At 46.4% G+C, this 20,190-nt stretch overlaps 1 protein-coding gene across 15 annotated transcripts in view; it reads right to left on the bottom strand.

Moving 5' to 3' along the window:
• Positions 1-20,190, bottom strand: part of ptprfa (protein tyrosine phosphatase receptor type Fa) — a 346,903-nt gene that overhangs the window by 115,282 nt on the left and 211,431 nt on the right. For all 15 annotated transcript variants that reach the window (XM_052461048.1, XM_052461037.1, XM_052461059.1 and 12 more), the window contains one exon: positions 14,514-14,707. In XM_052461048.1, the coding sequence (XP_052317008.1) occupies positions 14,514-14,707 (194 nt within the window). The remainder of the gene's footprint in view (positions 1-14,513; positions 14,708-20,190) is intronic.

The following is a 20,190-nucleotide window of genomic DNA, read 5'->3' as shown; positions in this document are numbered from 1 at the left end:
AGAAATAAGCTTTTGTGCATTTGGAACACTTCTGGGATCTTTTACTTCAGCTCATGAAACATGTGACCAACACCTTACATGATGCATTTAGATTTTTGTTCAGTATAGCTTTTAAATGCAACTGTGCTACTGTTTTTATTATTATTATTATTTATTTATTTATTTTACCCCTTTTTCTCCCCAATTTCATGGCATCCAATTGTTGTAGTAGCTATTATCTTGTCTCATCGCTACAACTCCCGTACGGGCTCGGGAGAGACGAAGGTTGAAAGTCATGCGTCCTCCGATACACAACCCAACCAGCCGTACTGCTTCTTAACACAGCACGCATCCAACCCGGAAGCCAGCCGCACCAATGTGTCGGAGGGTACACCGTGCACCTGGCAACCTTGGTGAGCAGGCCCACCACAGGAGTCGCTGATGCGCGATGAGACAAGGACATCCCTACCGACCAAGCCCTCCCTAACCTGGACGACGCTAGGCCAATTGTGCGTCACCCCACGGACCTCCCGGTCGCAGCTGGTTACGAAAGAGCCTGGGCGCGAACCCAGGGACTCTGATGGCACAGCTGGCGCTGCAGTACAGCACCCTTAACCACTGCGCCACCCGGGAGGCCACAACTGTGCTACTGTTAACAAGCACTATAGTGTTCAAGTTAATTGTTGCAGACTACACTCGTGGAGAAGTCACTAACAACTAACAAATACACAACTGGGACATTCAATTCGTAGCAATTTGACAAGAAGAATGTGTATACTGCCATTTGTGACGTTACAATGTGCACTGTGAAGGTAACAAGAAAGAGAGAGAGTCCAGAGCCTCTTTTCTCTGTGCAGTAAATATATGCCAAAGTGTGGGCTTCAAGCACCAAGGTTGCCCTTGTTTAGCGATAATCGCTCCTTACCACCCACACACCACGACAGACTCTCACTCCCTCTCCCCAATTCCCCTCCTCCACTATCTCTCCCTCACTCTCTCCTTCTCTACTCCACTACCTCCCTCCCTTCTCTCGATCTCCTCCACTATCCATCTCTCCCCTCTCACAGTGACCTGTCTCTGCTGAAGCATACCTTTTCCAGGGCTCCAGGAGACACAGATCAGTGTTTGACAGATCAAGACAATCTTATCTGATCAGACAAGCCTCATGCTTCACAGTCATCAACACTGGGGCCTCTTAGAATCCTTCACGTGTCCAAAAATAAGAGAGAGAGAGAGAGAGAAGATAGAGAATGAGAGAGGGAAAACAGAGAAAGAGAGGGAGATAGAGACAGTGTGTGTGTGCGTGTGTGTGCGCGTGTGTGTGCGAGTGAGTGAGTGAGTGAGTGAGTGAGTGAGTGAGTGAGTGAGTGAGTGAGTGAGTGAGTGAGTGAGAGAGAGACAGAGAGAGAGAAAGAAGGGAAACTTCCAGAACCCGCTGGATTCTCCAATTACATTTAACAAAATACAAATCACGAATTCCAAGTGGCTATACTTACACACTTTAACATCTACTTCAGCTCTGGCATCTTCCTCAATATTTGGAACTAAGGACTGATCACCCCAATCCACAAAAGTGGAGACAAATTTGACCCCAATAACTACTGTGGGATATGGGTTAAGAGCAACCTTGGGAAAATCCTCTGCATTATCATTAACAGCAGACTCGTACATTTCCACAGTGAAAACAATGTACTGAGCAAATGTCAAATTGTCGTTTTACCAAATTACCGCACGACAGAAAACGTATTCACCCCGCACATCTTAATTGACAAACAAAGAAACCAAAACAAAGGCAAAGTCTTCTCATGCTTTGTTGATTTCAAAAAATGCTTTTGACTCAATTTGGCATGAGGGTCTGCTATACAAATTGATGGAGAGTGGTGTTGGGGGGAAAACATACGACAACATAACATTTCAAACAACAAGTGTGCAGTTAATATTGGCAAAAAACATACATTTCTTTCCTCAGGGCCGTGGGCTGAGACAGGGATGCAGTTTGAACACCGCCCTCTTCAAAATATATATCAAGGAATTGGCAGCACCCTGTCTCACCTTACTAGAATCTGAAGTCAAATGTCTACTGTTTGCTGATGATCTGGTTATTCTGTCCCCAACCAAGGAGAGCCTACAGCAGCACCTTGATCTTCTGCACAGATTCTGTCAGACCTGGACCCTGACAATAAATCTCAGTGAGACAAAAATATTTTTTTTCCAAAAAAGGTCCAGTTGCCAGGACCACAAATACAAATTCCATCTAGACACCGTTGCCCAAGAGCACACAAAAACTATACATACCTCGGCCTAAACATCAGCACCACAGGAAACTTCCACAAAACTGTGAATGATCTGAGAGACAAGGCAAGAGGGCCTTATATTAAATTCTACAACCACCTAAAAGGAACGGATTCCCAAACCTTCCATAACAAAGCCATCACCTACAGAGAAATTAACCTGGAGAAGAGCCCCCTAAGCAAGCTGGTCCTGGGGCTCTGTTCACAAACACAAACAGACCCCACAGAGCCCCAGGACAGCAACACAATTAGATCCAACCAAACAATGAGAAAACAAAAAGAGAATTACTTAACACATTGGAAATCATTTACCAAAAAACAGAGCAAACTGGAATGCTATTTGGGACTAAACAGAGAGTACACCATGGCAGAATACCTGACCACTGTGACTGACCCAAACTTAAGGAATGATTTGACTATGTACAGACTCAGCATAGCCTTGCTATCGAGAGAAGCCTCCGTAAGCAGACCTGGCTCTCAAGAGAAGACAGGCTATGTGCACACTGCCCACAAAATGAGGTGGAACCTGAGCAGCACTTCCTAACCTCCTGGTAAACGTATGACAATATTAGAGACACATATTTCCCTCAGATTACACTGATCCACAAAGAATTTGAAAACAAGTCCAACTTTGATAGATCACAGTGTGCAATCAGAGTGTAATGTTTACAGTTCATTTTTGATTGTTTATTTCACTTTTGTTTATTATCTATTTCACTTGCTTTGGCAATATTTGTCCCATGCCAATAAAGCCCTTTGCCTTGAACTGAAAGGAGAAAGAGAGAAGGAGAGAGAGGGGAGTCAGGTATAAACATGAATGGTAAAGGTGTCGTAAAGAACTGGGCAGGGAGTTGGCAGGCAATTAAACCTTTATGTTACATAGAGTCTCTAACCTCCACGGCCAATCATTTGATATGGTGGAATTTACTCTGTCATTAGGGCTTTTGTCATAAGCAGGACAAAGAGAGCAGTAATCCAAGCTTGCCTGCTGTTCTAAAGAGATGACCCACAGCCACAGTAAAACGGCTAGGGGAATCTTAAAGCTTCCTTCAACTGAAAAACAACACACTACATTACATTACACTACTAAGCCTGTAGTGATGACAGCTTACAGTCTAGCTAATGTGTTAGTTTCTCTCTCACTGAAATACTGTTCTCTCTCTCTCTATGTCTATAGTGATCACAGATTATAGATTTGCTAATATGTTTCTCTGCAACAAGCTCATTTCAATTCAATTCAAAGGGCTTTATTGGCATGGGAAACACATGTTTACATTGCCAAAGCAAGTGAAATACATCTAAACAAAAGTGACCAATCTCTGTCCTTGGGTGTGTAATGTTCTATAAGCGACCGAGGGGAATGGTGATGGCCTCTTTCAAACAGATTTAGTTCCCAGGCTTCATCAGTAGCAGGAGCCAGAGAGACTGTTTTTCATGGGGCTGACAAGGACGTGGGTGCCATAAACATGGGCACAGACGGCCGCCGTGGACTGGGGAGCTCTGCTCTGGCATTAAGACCTGAGCCTAGCAAAACAGCCCAATTAAAGTGATTCAGCACCGCACCAGGGATGGAATCCATCCATCACAGAGAAGAGTGTGATGTATATACGACAGACCGAGAAAGATCCAACAGATCCGACAATGTGTATTTGTGTGTTTGTGTGTGTGTGTGTTGCATATACAACAGAGACCCAACGACACACAGCCTAATATAAATGGATCCTCATCCTCCAAGTACTATTTAATTACCCTTATTTTAGTCCTTCCTCCTCCTCCTCCTCCCTACCAAATCAGGCCATATGTACTGTATGTATAGCAGATCAAGCAACAGCCCATAGGCTCTGTGGGGTCTGTTAGTGTGTGTGTATAGCAGATCAAGCAACAGCCCATGGCCTCTGTGGGGTCTGTTTGTGTTTGTGTGTATAGCAGATCAGAGCAACAGCCCATGGCCTCTGTGGGGTCTGTTAGTGTGTGTGTATAGCAGATCAGAGCAACAGCCCATGGGCTCTGTGGGGTCTGTTAGTGTGTGTGTGAAACAGATCAGAGCAACAGCCCATGGGCTCTGTGGGGTCTGTTAGTGTGTGTATAGCAGATCAAGCAACAGCCCATGGCCTCTGTGGGGTCTGTTTGTGTTTGTGTGTATAGCAGATCAGAGCAACAGCCCATGGCTCTGTGGGGTCTGTTAGTGTGTGTGTATAGCAGATCAAGCAACAGCCCATGGGCTCTGTGGGGTCTGTTTGTGTTTGTGTGTATAGCAGATCAGAGCAACAGCCCATGGGCTCTGTGGGGTCTGTTAGTGTGTGTGTATAGCAGATCAAGCAACAGCCCATGGGCTCTGTGGGGTCTGTTTGTGTTTGTGTGTATAGCAGATCAGAGCAACAGCCCATGGGCTCTGTGGGGTCTGTTTGTGAACAGACCCCCTGGACCAGCTTGCTTCGGGGACTCTTCTCGAGGTTCATTTTCTGTAGGTGATGGCTTTGTTATGGAAGGTTTGGGAATCCCTTCCTTTTAGGTCTGTGTGGCATTCCAATGCAGAGGACTAAGGAAACTACTGCAAACTAGTTATTCATTCTAATATGAAAACTCTCCACTGGTTTGGCAAGAGACATTTAATAAGAAACATTACAAATAAAAATGGACCAATCTCTATGAATAAAAGTAGGAGGAAAAAAACTCCAAAATCAGCGATCAATTTGTGTGATGGTCAATCTGAGTTTAGAGAGGAGTGTGTGTCTGTGTCTGCATGCTTGTGTTGCTCCATAGGGGAGAGTGGGGTAAGTTGAGCCATTACTCCGTCAAGGGAAATATAGTATTGTTTCTAACAAAGATATCTACAGATTGTATTAGATCTATATGTGTCTGTCTATCCCTGTTCTCTCCTCTCTGCACAGACCATACAAACGCTCCACACCGCGTGGCCGCGGCCACCCTAATCTGGTGGTCCCAGCGCGCACGACCCACGTGGAGTTCCAGGTCTCCGGTAGCCTCTGGAACTGCCGATCTGCGGCCAACAAGGCAGAGTTCATCTCAGCCTATGCCTCCCTCCAGTCCCTCGACTTCTTGGCACTGACGGAAACATGGATCACCACAGACAACACTGCTACTCCTACTGCTCTCTCTTCGTCCGCCCACGTGTTCTCGCACACCCCGAGAGCTTCTGGTCAGCGGGGTGGTGGCACCGGGATCCTCATCTCTCCCAAGTGGTCATTCTCTCTTTCTCCCCTTACCCATCTGTCTATCGCCTCCTTTGAATTCCATGCTGTCACAGTTACCAGCCCTTTCAAGCTTAACATCCTTATCATTTATCGCCCTCCAGGTTCCCTTGGAGAGTTCATCAATGAGCTTGATACCTTGATAAGCTCCTTTCCTGAGGACGGCTCACCTCTCACAGTGCTGGGCGACTTTAACCTCCCCACGTCTACCTTTGACTCATTCCTCTCTGCCTCCTTCTTTCCACTCCTCTCCTCTTTTGACCTCACCCTCTCACCTTCCCCCCCTACTCACAAGGCAGGCAATACGCTCGACCTCATCTTTACTAGATGCTGTTCTTCCACTAACCTCATTGCAACTCCCCTCCAAGTCTCCGACCACTACCTTGTATCCTTTTCCCTCTCGCTCTCATCCAACACCTCCCACACTGCCCCTACTCGGATGGTATCGCGCCGTCCCAACCTTCGCTCTCTCTCCCCGCTACTCTCTCCTCTTCCATCCTATCATCTCTTCCCTCTGCTCAAACCTTCTCCAACCTATCTCCTGATTCTGCCTCCTCAACCCTCCTCTCCTCCCTTTCTGCATCCTTTGACTCTCTATGTCCCCTATCCTCCAGGCCGGCTCGGTCCTCCCCTCCCGCCCCGTGGCTCGACGACTCATTGCGTGCTCACAGAACAGGGCTCCGGGCAGCCGAGCGGAAATGGAGGAAAACTCGCCTCCCTGCGGACCTGGCATCCTTTCACTCCCTCCTCTCTACATTTTCCTCCTCTGTCTCTGCTGCTAAAGCCATTTTCTACCACTCTAAATTCCAAGCATCTGCCTCTAACCCTAGGAAGCTCTTTGCCACCTTCTCCTCCCTCCTTCTCCTCCCCCCCTCCTCCCTCTCTGCAGATGACTTCGTCAACCATTTTGAAAAGAAGGTCGACGACATCCGATCCTCGTTTGCTAAGTCAAACGGCACCGCTGGTTCTGCTCACACTGCCCTACCCTGTGCTCTGACCTCTTTCTCCCCTCTCTCTCCAGATGAAATCTCGCGTCTTGTGACGGCCGGCCGCCCAACAACCTGCCCGCTTGACCCTATCCCCTCCTCTCTTCTCCAGACCATTTCCGGAGACCTTCTCCCTTACCTCACCTCGCTCATCAACTCATCCCTGACCGCTGGCTACGTCCCTTCCGTCTTCAAGAGAGCGAGAGTTGCACCCCTTCTGAAAAAACCTACACTCGATCCCTCCGATGTCAACAACTACAGACCAGTATCCCTTCTTTCTTTTCTCTCCAAAACTCTTGAACGTGCCGTCCTTGGCCAGCTCTCCCGCTATCTCTCTCTGAATGACCTTCTTGATCCAAATCAGTCAGGTTTCAAGACTAGTCATTCAACTGAGACTGCTCTTCTCTGTATCACGGAGGCGCTCCGCACTGCTAAAGCTAACTCTCTCTCCTCTGCTCTCATCCTTCTAGACCTATCGGCTGCCTTCGATACTGTGAACCATCAGATCCTCCTCTCCACCCTCTCCGAGTTGGGCATCTCCGGCGCGGCCCACGCTTGGATTGCGTCCTACCTGACAGGTCGCTCCTACCAGGTGGCGTGGCGAGAATCTGTCTCCTCACTACTCGCTCTCACCACTGGTGTCCCCCAGGGCTCTGTTCTAGGCCCTCTCCTATTCTCGCTATACACCAAGTCACTTGGCTCTGTCATAACCTCACATGGTCTCTCCTATCATTGCTATGCAGACGACACACAATTAATCTTCTCCTTTCCCCCTTCTGATGACCAGGTGGCGAATCGCATCTCTGCATGTCTGGCAGACATATCAGTGTGGATGATGGATCACCACCTCAAGCTGAACCTCGGCAAGACGGAGCTGCTCTTCCTCCCGGGGAAGGACTGCCCGTTCCATGATCTCGCCATCACGGTTGACAACTCCATTGTGTCCTCCTCCCAGAGCGCTAAGAACCTTGGCGTGATCCTGGACAACACCCTGTCGTTCTCAACTAACATCAAGGCGGTGGCCCGTTCCTGTAGGTTCATGCTCTACAACATCCGCAGAGTACGACCCTGCCTCACACAGGAAGCGGCGCAGGTCCTAATCCAGGCACTTGTCATCTCCCGTCTGGATTACTGCAACTCGCTGTTGGCTGGGCTCCCTGCCTGTGCCATTAAACCCCTACAACTCATCCAGAACGCCGCAGCCCGTCTGGTGTTCAACCTTCCCAAGTTCTCTCACGTCACCCCGCTCCTCCGCTCTCTCCACTGGCTTCCAGTTGAAGCTCGCATCCGCTACAAGACCATGGTGCTTGCCTACGGAGCTGTGAGGGGAACGGCACCTCAGTACCTCCAGGCTCTGATCAGGCCCTACACCCAAACAAGGGCACTGCGTTCATCCACCTCTGGCCTGCTCGCCTCCCTACCACTGAGGAAGTACAGTTCCCGCTCAGCCCAGTCAAAACTGTTCGCTGCTCTGGCCCCCCAATGGTGGAACAAACTCCCTCACGACGCCAGGACAGCGGAGTCAATCACCACCTTCCGGAGACACCTGAAACCCCACCTCTTTAAGGAATACCTAGGATAGGATAAGTAATCCTTCTCACCCCCCCCCCCCTTTAAGATTTAGATGCACTATTGTAAAGTGACTGTTCTACTGGATGTCATAAGGTGAATGCACCAATTTGTAAGTCGCTCTGGATAAGAGCGTCTGCTAAATGACTTAAATGTAATGTAAATGTAAATATATTTCAGGATGTATATCCCTGGAAATAATCAGAATTCATTTAAACATTGCAGTTTTGAAAACATTGCTTGTCCATAAAAAGTGGTCTCTTGGCACAACTTACCGCGGGTATGGGGTAAATTGAGCGTATGGGGTAAATTGAGGTCAGGACAGGGTAAGTTAAGCCACCTACACATTTCTGTACTGAATAAATATTACCACTACCATTTTAAAACCATGAATATCTTTATTCCCCAAACACAATTCAACACAATCACAATCTGTTGTCTTTTGATAATGTTAAGCATTTATTAACGCTTAACACCTCGAGGTAACAGACACTTTGTACTTTTTGAAACACTTTTAACATAGGCCAGGTCCTGTTGTTACCTCATATCGCAGCGAAAAATGCCTTTCATTATGCCTGGGAAGAAAACATTTCAATTTGCTCAACTTGCCATTGGCTCAACTTACCCCAAGACAAACATTTTGACTATATTAGCTCACACAGCTACAAGGATGCACTTTCATGCAAGGTTTAGGACCTCATAATATTATTGTAGCTTAAATAGATCCCAACTGACGTATAATACAATCTTAAAAAGATCTTCTTTGGTTTAGATACAAGCATCATGAATCCTCGAAGACAATAGATTTATTTGACTTGGTGAAAATCTGTTTTTTGGACCTGACTTGCTCACCACTTTTCCCATGTGGTTTCTTCCTTCACAGACTCCATGAAATGATGACCTCTTCCTAAATACTTGGTCACATTATTAATTTTGTGTATGGTTTCCTATAAACAAGGATGGCTCAACTTACCCCACTCTCCCCTACTGTACGTGTAGAGTCACTTTTATCACTACGCCAGATGAGCCTTCGAGACAGTCCCCTGAGAAACACATCCACTCACAGGGATACTGTATGTATGTGTGCATATGTGTGTGTGTAAGTCCATGTGTGTGTAAGTCCATGTGTGTAAGTCCATGTGTGTGCAAGTCCATGTGTGTGTAAGTCCATGTGTGTGTAAGTCCATGTGTGTGTAAGTCCATGTGTGTGCAAGTCCATGTGTGGGTAAGTCCATGTGTGTGCAAGTCCATGTGTGTGTAAGTCCATGTGTGTGTAAGTCCATGTGTGTAACTCCATGTGTGTGCAAGTCCATGTGTGTGTAAGTCCATGTGTGTGCAAGTCCATGTGTGTGTAAGTCCATGTGTGTGTAAGTCCATGTGTGTGTAAGTCCATGTGTGTGTAAGTCCATGTGTGTAAGTCCATGTGTGTGTAAGTCCATGTGTGTGTAAGTCCATGTGTGTAAGTCCATGTGTGTGCAAGTCCATGTGTGTGTAAGTCCATGTGTGTGTAAGTCCATGTGTGTGTAAGTCCATGTGTGTGCTCGCGTGTTCGCTCCCGTGTCTGTGTCATTGCCTGTATCTGTGAGTCATAAATGTGGTAGGGGGATGAAGAGGCAGAGGCCTTTATCAAGCTCTACTTCTTGCCCAGATAAGACAGGAATGCACCTCATGAAGGAAATCAGAGGTGAGACATCTCTGGGAGAGAGAAAAAAAACAAACAATGTGAAATGACCGGAACGATCGGCCTCACACCACATGATAAGTCTACATGACTTTTCAGCTTGGCCAAGGAGTGGTGCAGTGTGTGTGTCAAAGGAGTGGTGCAGTGTGTGTGTGTGTGTGTGTGTGTGTGTGTGTGTGTGTCAAAGGAGTGGTGCATCACAGAGACCAGATAAGGCAGCCATCAAGGAACAGAGATTTGCGAAGAAGTCTTTAGGTGGCTGTCTGATAGCAAGGTCACAGAAAAATGGTTGGTCAACAGCAGTCTGTTGGAACCAGTCTGATGTCGCGATATCTCACGTTCTGTTTCACAATGAAGTAAAAAGAAACATGAGCACAGTGGTCAGTCTGCTTGACCCGGCTATACCAATTATTTATCTTATATACGGTATGGTACAGCTTTTTAACTAAACAAAGGGTCAGTCTGCAATTAGAAAAACAACAGACCAGTTGTCGTTCCACGTACTAATCGCACACTGCAGATTTAAGGTGCACAAGCAGAGTATCCCACATTCACAGCACACCAATACCAATGCCAGTGATGTGGATAATACAGTAGATTTGCCTGAGCGAACCGCTGTAAAACAGCAGCAGAATCAGACATGTTGTTTAGTGAATTGTCTCGCTGAACATCTCATCACACCTCCATACCTACCGTGTCAGCTAGGCTTGCCTGCAGCTATCTGAGGAGAATGGCATGGCGTGCTACCACTGATAAGCTGAGAAGCTGGAAGAGGGTTTGACACTGTGTGCTTCAGAGAGAAGGAAGGCATGCTCCCACAAGCTAATACCAGGAGAACCTTGTATCTACACCCTCTCTCTACCGTACCTCACACGGAAAACTACAACATTATAAAACGACTAGAGATCTTCCTACAGTATATTCCTAATACAACTAGAGACAGAGAGAGAACCAGAGAGTTTGTATGTACACTACCGTTCAAAGGTTTGGGGTAACTTACAAATGTCCTTGTTTTTGAAACAAAAAAAAAATTGTCCATTAAAATAACATCAAATTGATCAGAAATACACTGTAGACATTGTTAATGTTGTAAATTACTATTGTAGCTGGAAACGGCAGATGCTTTTAATGGAATATCTACATAGGTGTACATAGGCCCATTATCAGCAACCATCACTTCTGTGTTTCAAATGTTCCTATTTTCTTTCTTAATTTTTGTGTTATTGACTGTACGTTTGTTTATGTGTAACTCTGTGTTTTTGTCGCTTTTTGTGTTAGCTAATCCAATTTTATAATTTTAAAAGGCTAATTGATCATTAGAAAACCCTTTTGCAATTATGTTAGCACAGCTGAAAACAGTTGATCTGATTAAAGAAGCAATAAAACTGGCCTTCTTTAGACTAGTTGAGTATCTGGAGCAGAAGGATTTGTGGGTTTCGATTGCAGGCTCAAAATGGCCAGAAACAAGGAACTTTCTTCCGAAACTCGTCAGTCTCTTCTTGTTCTGAGAAAGGAAGGCTATTCAATGCGGAACATTGCCAAGAAACTGAAGAACTCGTGCAACGTTGTGTACTACTCCCTTAACAGAACAGAGCAAACTGGCCCTAACCAGAACATAAAGAGGCGTTTTAGATGCACCCATCACAACTGAGCAAAAGGACAAGAACATTAGAGTGTCTAGTTTGAGACACAGATGCCTCACAAGTCCTCAACTGGCAGCTTCATTCAATAGTACCCACAAAACACCACTCTCAACATCAACAGAGAAGAGGCGACTCCGGGATGCTGGCCTTCTAGGCAGAGTTCCTCTGTCCAGTGTCTGTGTTCTTTTGCCCATCTTAATTTTTAATTTTGATTGGCCAGTCTGAGATATGGCTTTTTCTTTGCAGTTCTGCATCCCGGAGTCCTCTCTTCACTGTTGACGTTGAGACTGGTGTTTTGTGGGTACTATTTAATGAAGCTGCCAGTTGAGGATTTGTGAGGCATCTGTTTCTCAAACTAGTCATTTGTGTGTGTGTGTGTGTGTGTGTGTGTGTGTGTGTGTGTGTGTGTGTGTGTGTGTGTGTGTGTGTGTGTGTGTGTGTGTGTGTGTGTGTGTGTGTGTGTGTGTGTGTGTGTGTGTGTGTGTGTGCATTCCTTATCAGGATTATGTTTATGCAGTTTATATTCTTAATTTACGATTACTACAACAAGATGGTGAAAAACCCAAGCAACAATATAACATAACCTTTTCCTGGAATAACAAGGCAGTGAATTTACATTCTCAATGACATAAAAGGTAGGCAACCCCAAATTCATATCTAAATACAGAATCACCCAATACATTTTCATCAGCAGCATGGCTAGAAACTGAAAACAGTCTTTCATCCTTGCCTTATTCCACTGAAGAGGAAATGGAGAAGGGAGGATTTGTTCACTGTGGTTTATAAAGGCACATACACACAGGACAAAAACAGGACCTTTTCAATCATGTTAAGAGGAGTAATTAACTAATCATAGTGATTGATTACCATTCTCTGCCACTGACAGAGAGTAACAGTTATTACCTACTGAGCAAAATCCATCTCCTCCAGTTCTCTATTCCGAGTGACAGAAAACTGTGTGAGGTGAATCTTTGAAAGTTTGAGAGACCTGGGTTCTTTGAGCGTTTGCTTGAGCCTTCCTGGAGTACCAAATGGGCAGGCAAGCTCAATCAAGCACAGCTTAAGTATGCATTTGGTTTGCAGTTAAAGTATTAGAAAGAGGTTTGACTGGGACACTGGAGAGGGAGATGAAGGTGAGGGAGATTGGGATATACCGTACATTATGTGTGATATTGAGTGAGATGGTGTCATCCAGTAGTTGCAACAGACAATACCTGTGCCTCAGGTAGTATGTGTAGGACTGAGCGAGCTGAGTGGCAATGGGACAGTACCTGTGCCTCAGGTAGTATGTGTAGGACTGAGGGAGCTGAGTGGCAATGGGACAGTACCTGTGCCTCAGGTAGTATGTGTAGGACTGAGCGAGCTGAGTGGCAATGGGACAGTACCTGTGCCTCAGGTAGTATGTGTAGGACTGAGGGAGCTGAGTGGCAATGGGACAGTACCTGTGCCTCAGGTAGTATATGTAGGACTGAGGGAGCTGAGTGGCAATGGGACAGTACCTGTGCCTCAGGTAGTATGTGTAGGACTGAGGGAGCTAAGTGGCAATGGGACAGTACCTGTGCCTCAGGTAGTATATGTAGGACTGAGGGAGCTGAGTGGCAATGGGACAGTATCTGTGCCTCAGGTAGTATGTGTAGGACTGAGCGAGCTGAGTGGCAATGGGACAGTACCTGTGCCTCAGGTAGTATATGTAGGACTGAGGGAGCTGAGTGGCAATGGGACAGTACCTGTGCCTCAGGTAGTATGTGTAGGACTGAGCGAGCTGAGTGGCAATGGGACAGTACCTGTGCCTCAGGTAGTATATGTAGGACTGAGGGAGCTGAGTGGCAATGGGACAGTACCTGTGCCTCAGGTAGTATATGTAGGACTGAGGGAGCTGAGTGGCAATGGGACAGTATCTGTGCCTCAGGTAGTATATGTAGGACTGAGCGAGCTGAGCGGCAATGGGACAGTATCTGTGCCTCAGGTAGTATGTGTAGGACTGAGCGAGCTGAGTGGCAATGGGACAGTACCTGTGCCTCAGGTAGTATATGTAGGACTGAGCGAGCTGAGTGGCAATGGGACAGTACCTGTGCCTCAGGTAGTATATGTAGGACTGAGCGAGCTGAGCGGCAATGGGACAGTATCTGTGCCTCAGGTAGTATATGTAGGACTGAGCGAGCTGAGTGGCAATGGGACAGTACCTGTGCCTCAGGTAGTATGTGTAGGACTGAGCGAGCTGAGTGGCAATGGGACAGTATCTGTGCCTCAGGTAGTATATGTAGGACTGAGGGAGCTGAGTGGCAATGGGACAGTACCTGTGCCTCAGGTAGTATATGTAGGACTGAGCGAGCTGAGTGGCAATGGGACAGTATCTGTGCCTCAGGTAGTATGTGTAGGACTGAGGGAGCTGAGTGGCAATGGGACAGTACCTGTGCCTCAGGTAGTATGTGTAGGACTGAGCGAGCTGAGTGGCAATGGGACAGTACCTGTGCCTCAGGTAGTATGTGTAGGACTGAGCGACCTGAGTGGCAATGGGACAGTACCTGTGCCTCAGGTAGTATGTGTAGGACTGAGCGAGCTGAGTGGCAATGGGACAGTACCTGTGCCTCAGGTAGTATATGTAGGACTGAGCGAGCTGAGTGGCAATGGGACAGTACCTGTGCCTCAGGTAGTATATGTAGGACTGAGCGAGCTGAGTGGCAATGGGACAGTATCTGTGCCTCAGGTAGTATGTGTAGGACTGAGTGAGCTGAGTGGCAATGGGACAGTATCTGTGCCTCAGGTAGTATATGTAGGACTGAGGGAGCTGAGTGGCAATGGGACAGTACCTGTGCCTCAGGTAGTATATGTAGGACTGAGCGAGCTGAGTGGCAATGGGACAGTATCTGTGCCTCAGGTAGTATGTGTAGGACTGAGCGAGCTGAGTGGCAATGGGACAGTAACTGTGCCTCAGGTAGTATGTGTAGGACTGAGGGAGCTGAGTGGCAATGGGACAGTACCTGTGCCTCAGGTAGTATGTGTAGGACTGAGGGAGCTGAGTGGCAATGGGACAGTACCTGTGCCTCAGGTAGTATGTGTAGGACTGAGCGAGCTGAGTGGCAATGGGACAGTATCTGTGCCTCAGGTAGTATATGTAGGACTGAGCGAGCTGAGTGGCAATGGGACAGTACCTGTGCCTCAGGTAGGGAGACATCCATAATGCTGGGCTGGCCTCGTGGCTCTCCGTTCTCCAGTCGCGAGTAGACCACCTGGTACCCTCTGATCTGGCCATGCTGCTTCACCTGGAGGGGGGGCTTCCACGTCACCCTCAGGGCTGTGGAGTTCAGGACATCAGCCTCCACCTTCCTGGGTGGAGCTCCAGGCACTGGGGAGAGAGGTTAATAGGTAACAGAGTTTAGGTAACAAGTTGAGCTTAAATTCTGACTGAGGGATACAGCTAGGCTTAAAACCTTACAGACAGGGTCTGTGTCCAAAATGGCATCCTCTTTTAGATGCACCCATAGAATCATAGAAGACAACCAACCAAGTCTGTTCCAAACGCAGTGCTCTATAGCTAGCTGGATCTCTATCAGAATGGCATCAAAGCTTCATCCGCAGCTGAGCTACTTTTGAAGGTTAGATCAATCAAAGTGTCTCATGTGGTCCCTTAGGGGGGGGGACATTGACTGCTGGGTTGAGTGGCCAAACTTTATGCTTCGTGGCAGAGGAAGAGCAGAGCTGCTATTGAAACAAGCTTATTACGAGCCCCTCCATGATGCATGGTCAGCTTCAAGGGGAAACTTTACATTATTACAAATATTACTTTAATAAAAATGAGAGGATACAGCGTGGCTTGGTAATGATAGCCAATAGGAAGCAGTGGAGGTAGCATGGCTTGGTAATGATAGCCAATAGGAAGCAGTGGAGGTAGCATGACTTGGTAATGATAGCCAATAGGAAGCAGTGGAGGTAGCATGACTTGGTAATGATAGCCAATAGGAAGCAGTGGAGTTAGCATGACTTGGTAATGATAGCCAATAGGAAGCAGTGGAGGTAGCATGACTTGGTAATGATAGCCAATAGGAAGCAGTGGAGGTAGCATGACTTGGTAATGATAGCCAATAGGAAGCAGTGGAGGTAGCATGACTTGGTAATGATAGCCAATAGGAAGCAGTGGAGGTAGCATGACTTGGTAATGATAGCCAATAGGAAGCAGTGGAGGTAGCATGACTTGGTAATGATAGCCAATAGGAAGCAGTGGAGGTAGCATGGCTTGGTAATGATAGCCAATAGGAAGCAGTGGAGGTAGCATGACTTGGTAATGATAGCCAATAGGAAGCAGTGGAGAGTAAGAAGGAGAAGAAGGAAGTTAAGTGGTACAGGTTATAAAGGCCTGTATTAAGAGATCAATGTACAGATATAAGCAGATTGTTAGTGTAGTAGTCTACGCAACACAACACCACGTAGCAGAGAGGAAAGGCTCAATATCTGCCAGTCAGCACTATGCACAGCAGCTCTGCTAATTGAAACCATTTAACCTCATAATACATCTGCAAGCTTCCAGAATCCTGCAGAATCCTGCTGCCTACACCGACCTTCAGAAGAGGAAAAGTCAATATGGCCGTTGTATTAACAGATAAACACAAAGCCCAGGTCTGCATCCCAAATCACACCCTATTCCCTATATACAGTAGTTCACTACTTGTCAAAAGTAGTCTACTATGTAGGCAACAGAGTGCCATTTACAATGCATACCAGGCCTGTGTAAAATGGAAGAGGTACATAAGAGAAGCCCAGCATGTATACAATCACATACTGTACACACAATGCGGTTGAAGTCGTTGAGGTTTGGTCTTCAATGTTTCAATCCAGAGAACTGCTGGGTTTAATTTGTACTTGCTGGTTTCAAACGGAACCAAAAGCGATGACACAATGGACTCTATTGTTTTAAATCAACACAGACTATCATCTTTCAGTGTTGGGGATGTTAGAGATGGACTGGGCTGTTGGACTCAAACTGCGGCCAGCAGCGATTGTCTTTCTCCACTCCATCTCTCTCTCTTTCCCTCTCTCCATCTCTCCATCTCTCTCTCTTTCCCTCTCTCCATCTCTCCATCTCTCCATCTCTCTCTCTTTCCCTCTCTCCATCTCTCCATCTCTCTCTCTTTCCCTCTCTCCATCTCTCCATCTCTCTCTCTTTCCCTCTCTCCATCTCTCCATCTCTCTCTCTTTCCCTCTCTCCATCTCTCTCTCTTTCCCTCTCTCCATCTCTCCATCTCTCCATCTCTCTCTCTTTCCCTCTCTCCATCTCTCCATCTCTCCATCTCTCTCTCTTTCCCTCTCTCCATCTCTCTCTCCATCTCTCTCTCTTTCCCTCTCTCCATCTCTCCATCTCTCCATCTCTCTCTCTTTCCCTCTCTCCATCTCTCCCTCTCTCCATCTCTCCATCTCTCTCTCTTTCCCTCTCTCCATCTCTCCATCTCTCTCTCTTTCCCTCTCTCCATCTCTCCATCTCTCTCTCTTTCCCTCTCTCCATCTCTCCATCTCTCTCTCTTTCCCTCTCTCCATCTCTCCATCTCTCTCTCTTTCCCTCTCTCCATCTCTCCATCTCTCTCTCTTTCCCTCTCTCCATCTCTCCATCTCTCTCTCTTTCCCTCTCTCCATCTCTCCATCTCTCTCTCTTTCCCTCTCTCCATCTCTCCATCTCTCTCTCTTTCCCTCTCTCCATCTCTCCATCTCTCTCTCTTTCCCTCTCTCCATCTCTCCATCTCTCAGCCTCTGATTCTTATCAGAGAAAGAGCTCCCACTCCCTCCCATGGAGTCTCCATGGAAACCTTGTTGCAGAGATGGAGTGGGTTCATGCCAGGTTCTCTTGTTTCTAGAACGTACCCTCTACTCATGACACTTGGCAGAAGTTGCTAATGCACTTTTTCCAGAATCCCACTGTGTGAAGGCAGTCAAGCTCATATAATGTGCTTGTCAGCTCAGGGCAGTGGGAAAGCTATTCAGCTGGTAATTTAATAAAGATGTCAAAGAGAACGGGAATGTATAGTCCTAGTCAGATCGGGGCTTAACCCAGTGTGGCAGAGGACATGGAACCCCTGGAGTTCCTCAAATAACCATTGTTAGTCAATGGAACCTTCGGTTAGTTGAGAGGTTCTTGGAGAAACCTTTAATGGTTCAATGTCGCAACGGGTTCCTGGAGGAACCCTGGAGTGGAGTGGCTTAGTAGGGGTGTGACTTTAAGATGGGGAGAAGTGGGGATTGAGTGTGTGGACAGGTTTCTTTTATACAGGTCACGAGTTCAAACAGGTGCAGTTAATACAGGTAATGAGTGGAGAACAGGAGGGATTCTTAAAGAAAAACTAACAGGTCTGTGAGAGCCGGAACTCTTACTGGTTGGTAGGTGATCAAATACTTATGTCATGCAATAAAATGCAAATTAATTACTTAAAAATCATACAATGTGATTTTCTGGATTTTTGTTTTAGATTCTGTCTCTCACAGTTGAAGTGTACCTATGATACAAATGACAGACCTCTACATGCTTTGTAAGTAGGAAAACCTGCAAAATCAGCAGTGTATCAAATACTTGTTCTCCCCACTGTATATGTTTTGGCCACCGTTAAGAGTAAAAGTAATTTCTGTTAATTTATTCTGTTGTATTGTCATCACATGTTAACTTTGAACACTGACAGGGGTGTATGATTTCCTCCAATTGGAATAGTTACCACTTTATTACTGTATGTAATCACAAATGTTATGATTATTAATATTATATTCAAATATGTAATGGCCATAAATATTCAAGGAACATTTTACTTTGAGGAGTACAAACTTAACATGATGAAAAGGAATGATATTTATACTAACAGGTGACCAAAAAAAACTATCTGAATGTCAAGCCTCCAAAAAGCCACAACTTCAATCTGATAGGCTGCCACCTCTACAATATATTATTAAGAAGGTTTAAAATGTAACCCCTCCCATCAGAAAAAGGTCATGGTTTGAACCTTTACACAGGGGTTCCTCGAAGACCCTTTTCAGAGGGGTTCCTGGAGGAACCTTTTTCAGCTGGAAAGGTTCCGCTGGCATGGCAACCCAAAAGGTTTATCCAGGCACCTTTACTTGTAAGAGTGTACAGACAGTGTACAGGCACACAACACAGCTGACATGAGAGACAGCCCAGTGTTATACTGTATATACCCCACCATCAGGGATATACAGATGTATCTCAATAATTATAGGCTGAGAGATTGGCTTAATGTTAGTTTATTAAAACAAATTAATTGTGAGCCAGAGGCCCAGCCTTCAAGGCCCAGGGCGCCCTAACCACAGTGTCAGAGCAAATGAGACTTCACTGTGATTGGACAGGGAATCAGGCAGGCAGCTCTGCGGGTGCTGCTGTGCTGTGGGGGTGGGGGGATCATTGGTGATAGAGTGAGATCGAGGATGGAGAGACAGAGAGAGAAAGAGAGTGAGAGGGTAGAGGGAGAGAGAGAGAGAGAGAGAGAGAGAGAGAGAGAGAGAGAGAGAGAGAGAGAGAGGGGGGAGAGATGGAGATAGAGAGAGGGGGAGAAAGAGATGGAGAGAAAGAGAGGGTGAGAGAGAGATCGAGAGAGAGAGAGGGGAGAGAGAGATGGAGAGAGAGAGAGAGAGAGAGAGAGAGAGAGAGAGAGGGGGAAGAGGTGGAGAGAGAGAGGTGGAGAGAGAGGGGGGGAAGAGATGGAGAGAGACAGGAGGGGAAGAGATGGAGAGAGAGAGGTGGAGAGAGTGAGGTGGAGAGAGAGGGAGGGAGAGAGAGAGAGAGAGGGAGAGAGAGAGAGAGAGAGAGAGAGAGAGAGAGAGAGAGAGAGAGAGAGAGAGAGAGAGAGAGAGAGGAGGGCGAGGGAGGGAGGGAGGGAGAAAGAGGGAGGGAAAGAGATGGGAGAGAGAGAGGTGGAGAGAGAGGGAGGGAGAGTGAGATGGAGAGAAAGTGGGTGAAAGAGAGAGAGAGGGAGAGATAGGGATGGAGAAAGAGTGAAAGAGATAGAGGGAGAAAGAGAGAAAGAAGGAGAGAGAGAAAGGGATGAGAGAGAAGGATATGAGGAGAGAGGGAGCCAGAGAGAGAGGTGACACAGTCAAGGTTATTGGATGGGATTGAGTGGGAGAGGAACAGCGTGCTTAACTAAAGACAATGCTTTGCTTCTGCTTGTCACTTGCGAAGGCATTATTGGCTGTTTCTAGTCTTTATATGAAAGCCCTAACTAACCCGGTGAGACATAAAAGAAAAACAGAGAAGGGAAGAGAGAGAGAAAGATAATAAGATAAAGAGAAGAAACTCTGCTACACCAGCTATATATGTCCAGCTCTCTGACCAGATGTACTGTATGTAGATCTGAAAAAGAGCAGCTTCTCCCAAAGTGCCAAAAAATAATAACGAATAGAAATAAACTATAGCGAGAGTAGCCAAATAGCCATTACGATCACTGAGACAGGTCTCATGCTCGGAAAAATAGACGCAGACAATTCAAACACAATGAAGGCACCTGGGAATCAAATTAATCCAGACAATTAATCCAGACAATGAAAAAGCCTAACATAATTCAAACAGAAGGGAAAAAGAGAGAGGGATCGAGGATGGAGACAACACAGGTATCTTTTGGTTATCACTACGGCAACAGCTTCCAGGAACGACACAATATTTACATCTTACAGTTATTCAGAAAATAAGCAAAAGGAATAGAACAACAATATGTACATAACTGCCAAGTGGTACAGTATTTGGAATTTCAGTACAGTAGTGGTAGAGAAGGAAAGAGGGGAAGACGGGGATGCAGGCAGATGTCAAGAGCACAGGCCATCTTCATTTGTTAGTTGTGGTCACCA

The sequence above is a fragment of the Oncorhynchus keta genome, chromosome 1 (assembly GCF_023373465.1).
Source record: "Oncorhynchus keta strain PuntledgeMale-10-30-2019 chromosome 1, Oket_V2, whole genome shotgun sequence".
NCBI classification, from domain to species: Eukaryota; Metazoa; Chordata; class Actinopteri; order Salmoniformes; family Salmonidae; genus Oncorhynchus; species Oncorhynchus keta.
Note: the sequence above shows the minus strand (reverse complement) of the source record. Positions and strands in the feature narration are given on the sequence as shown.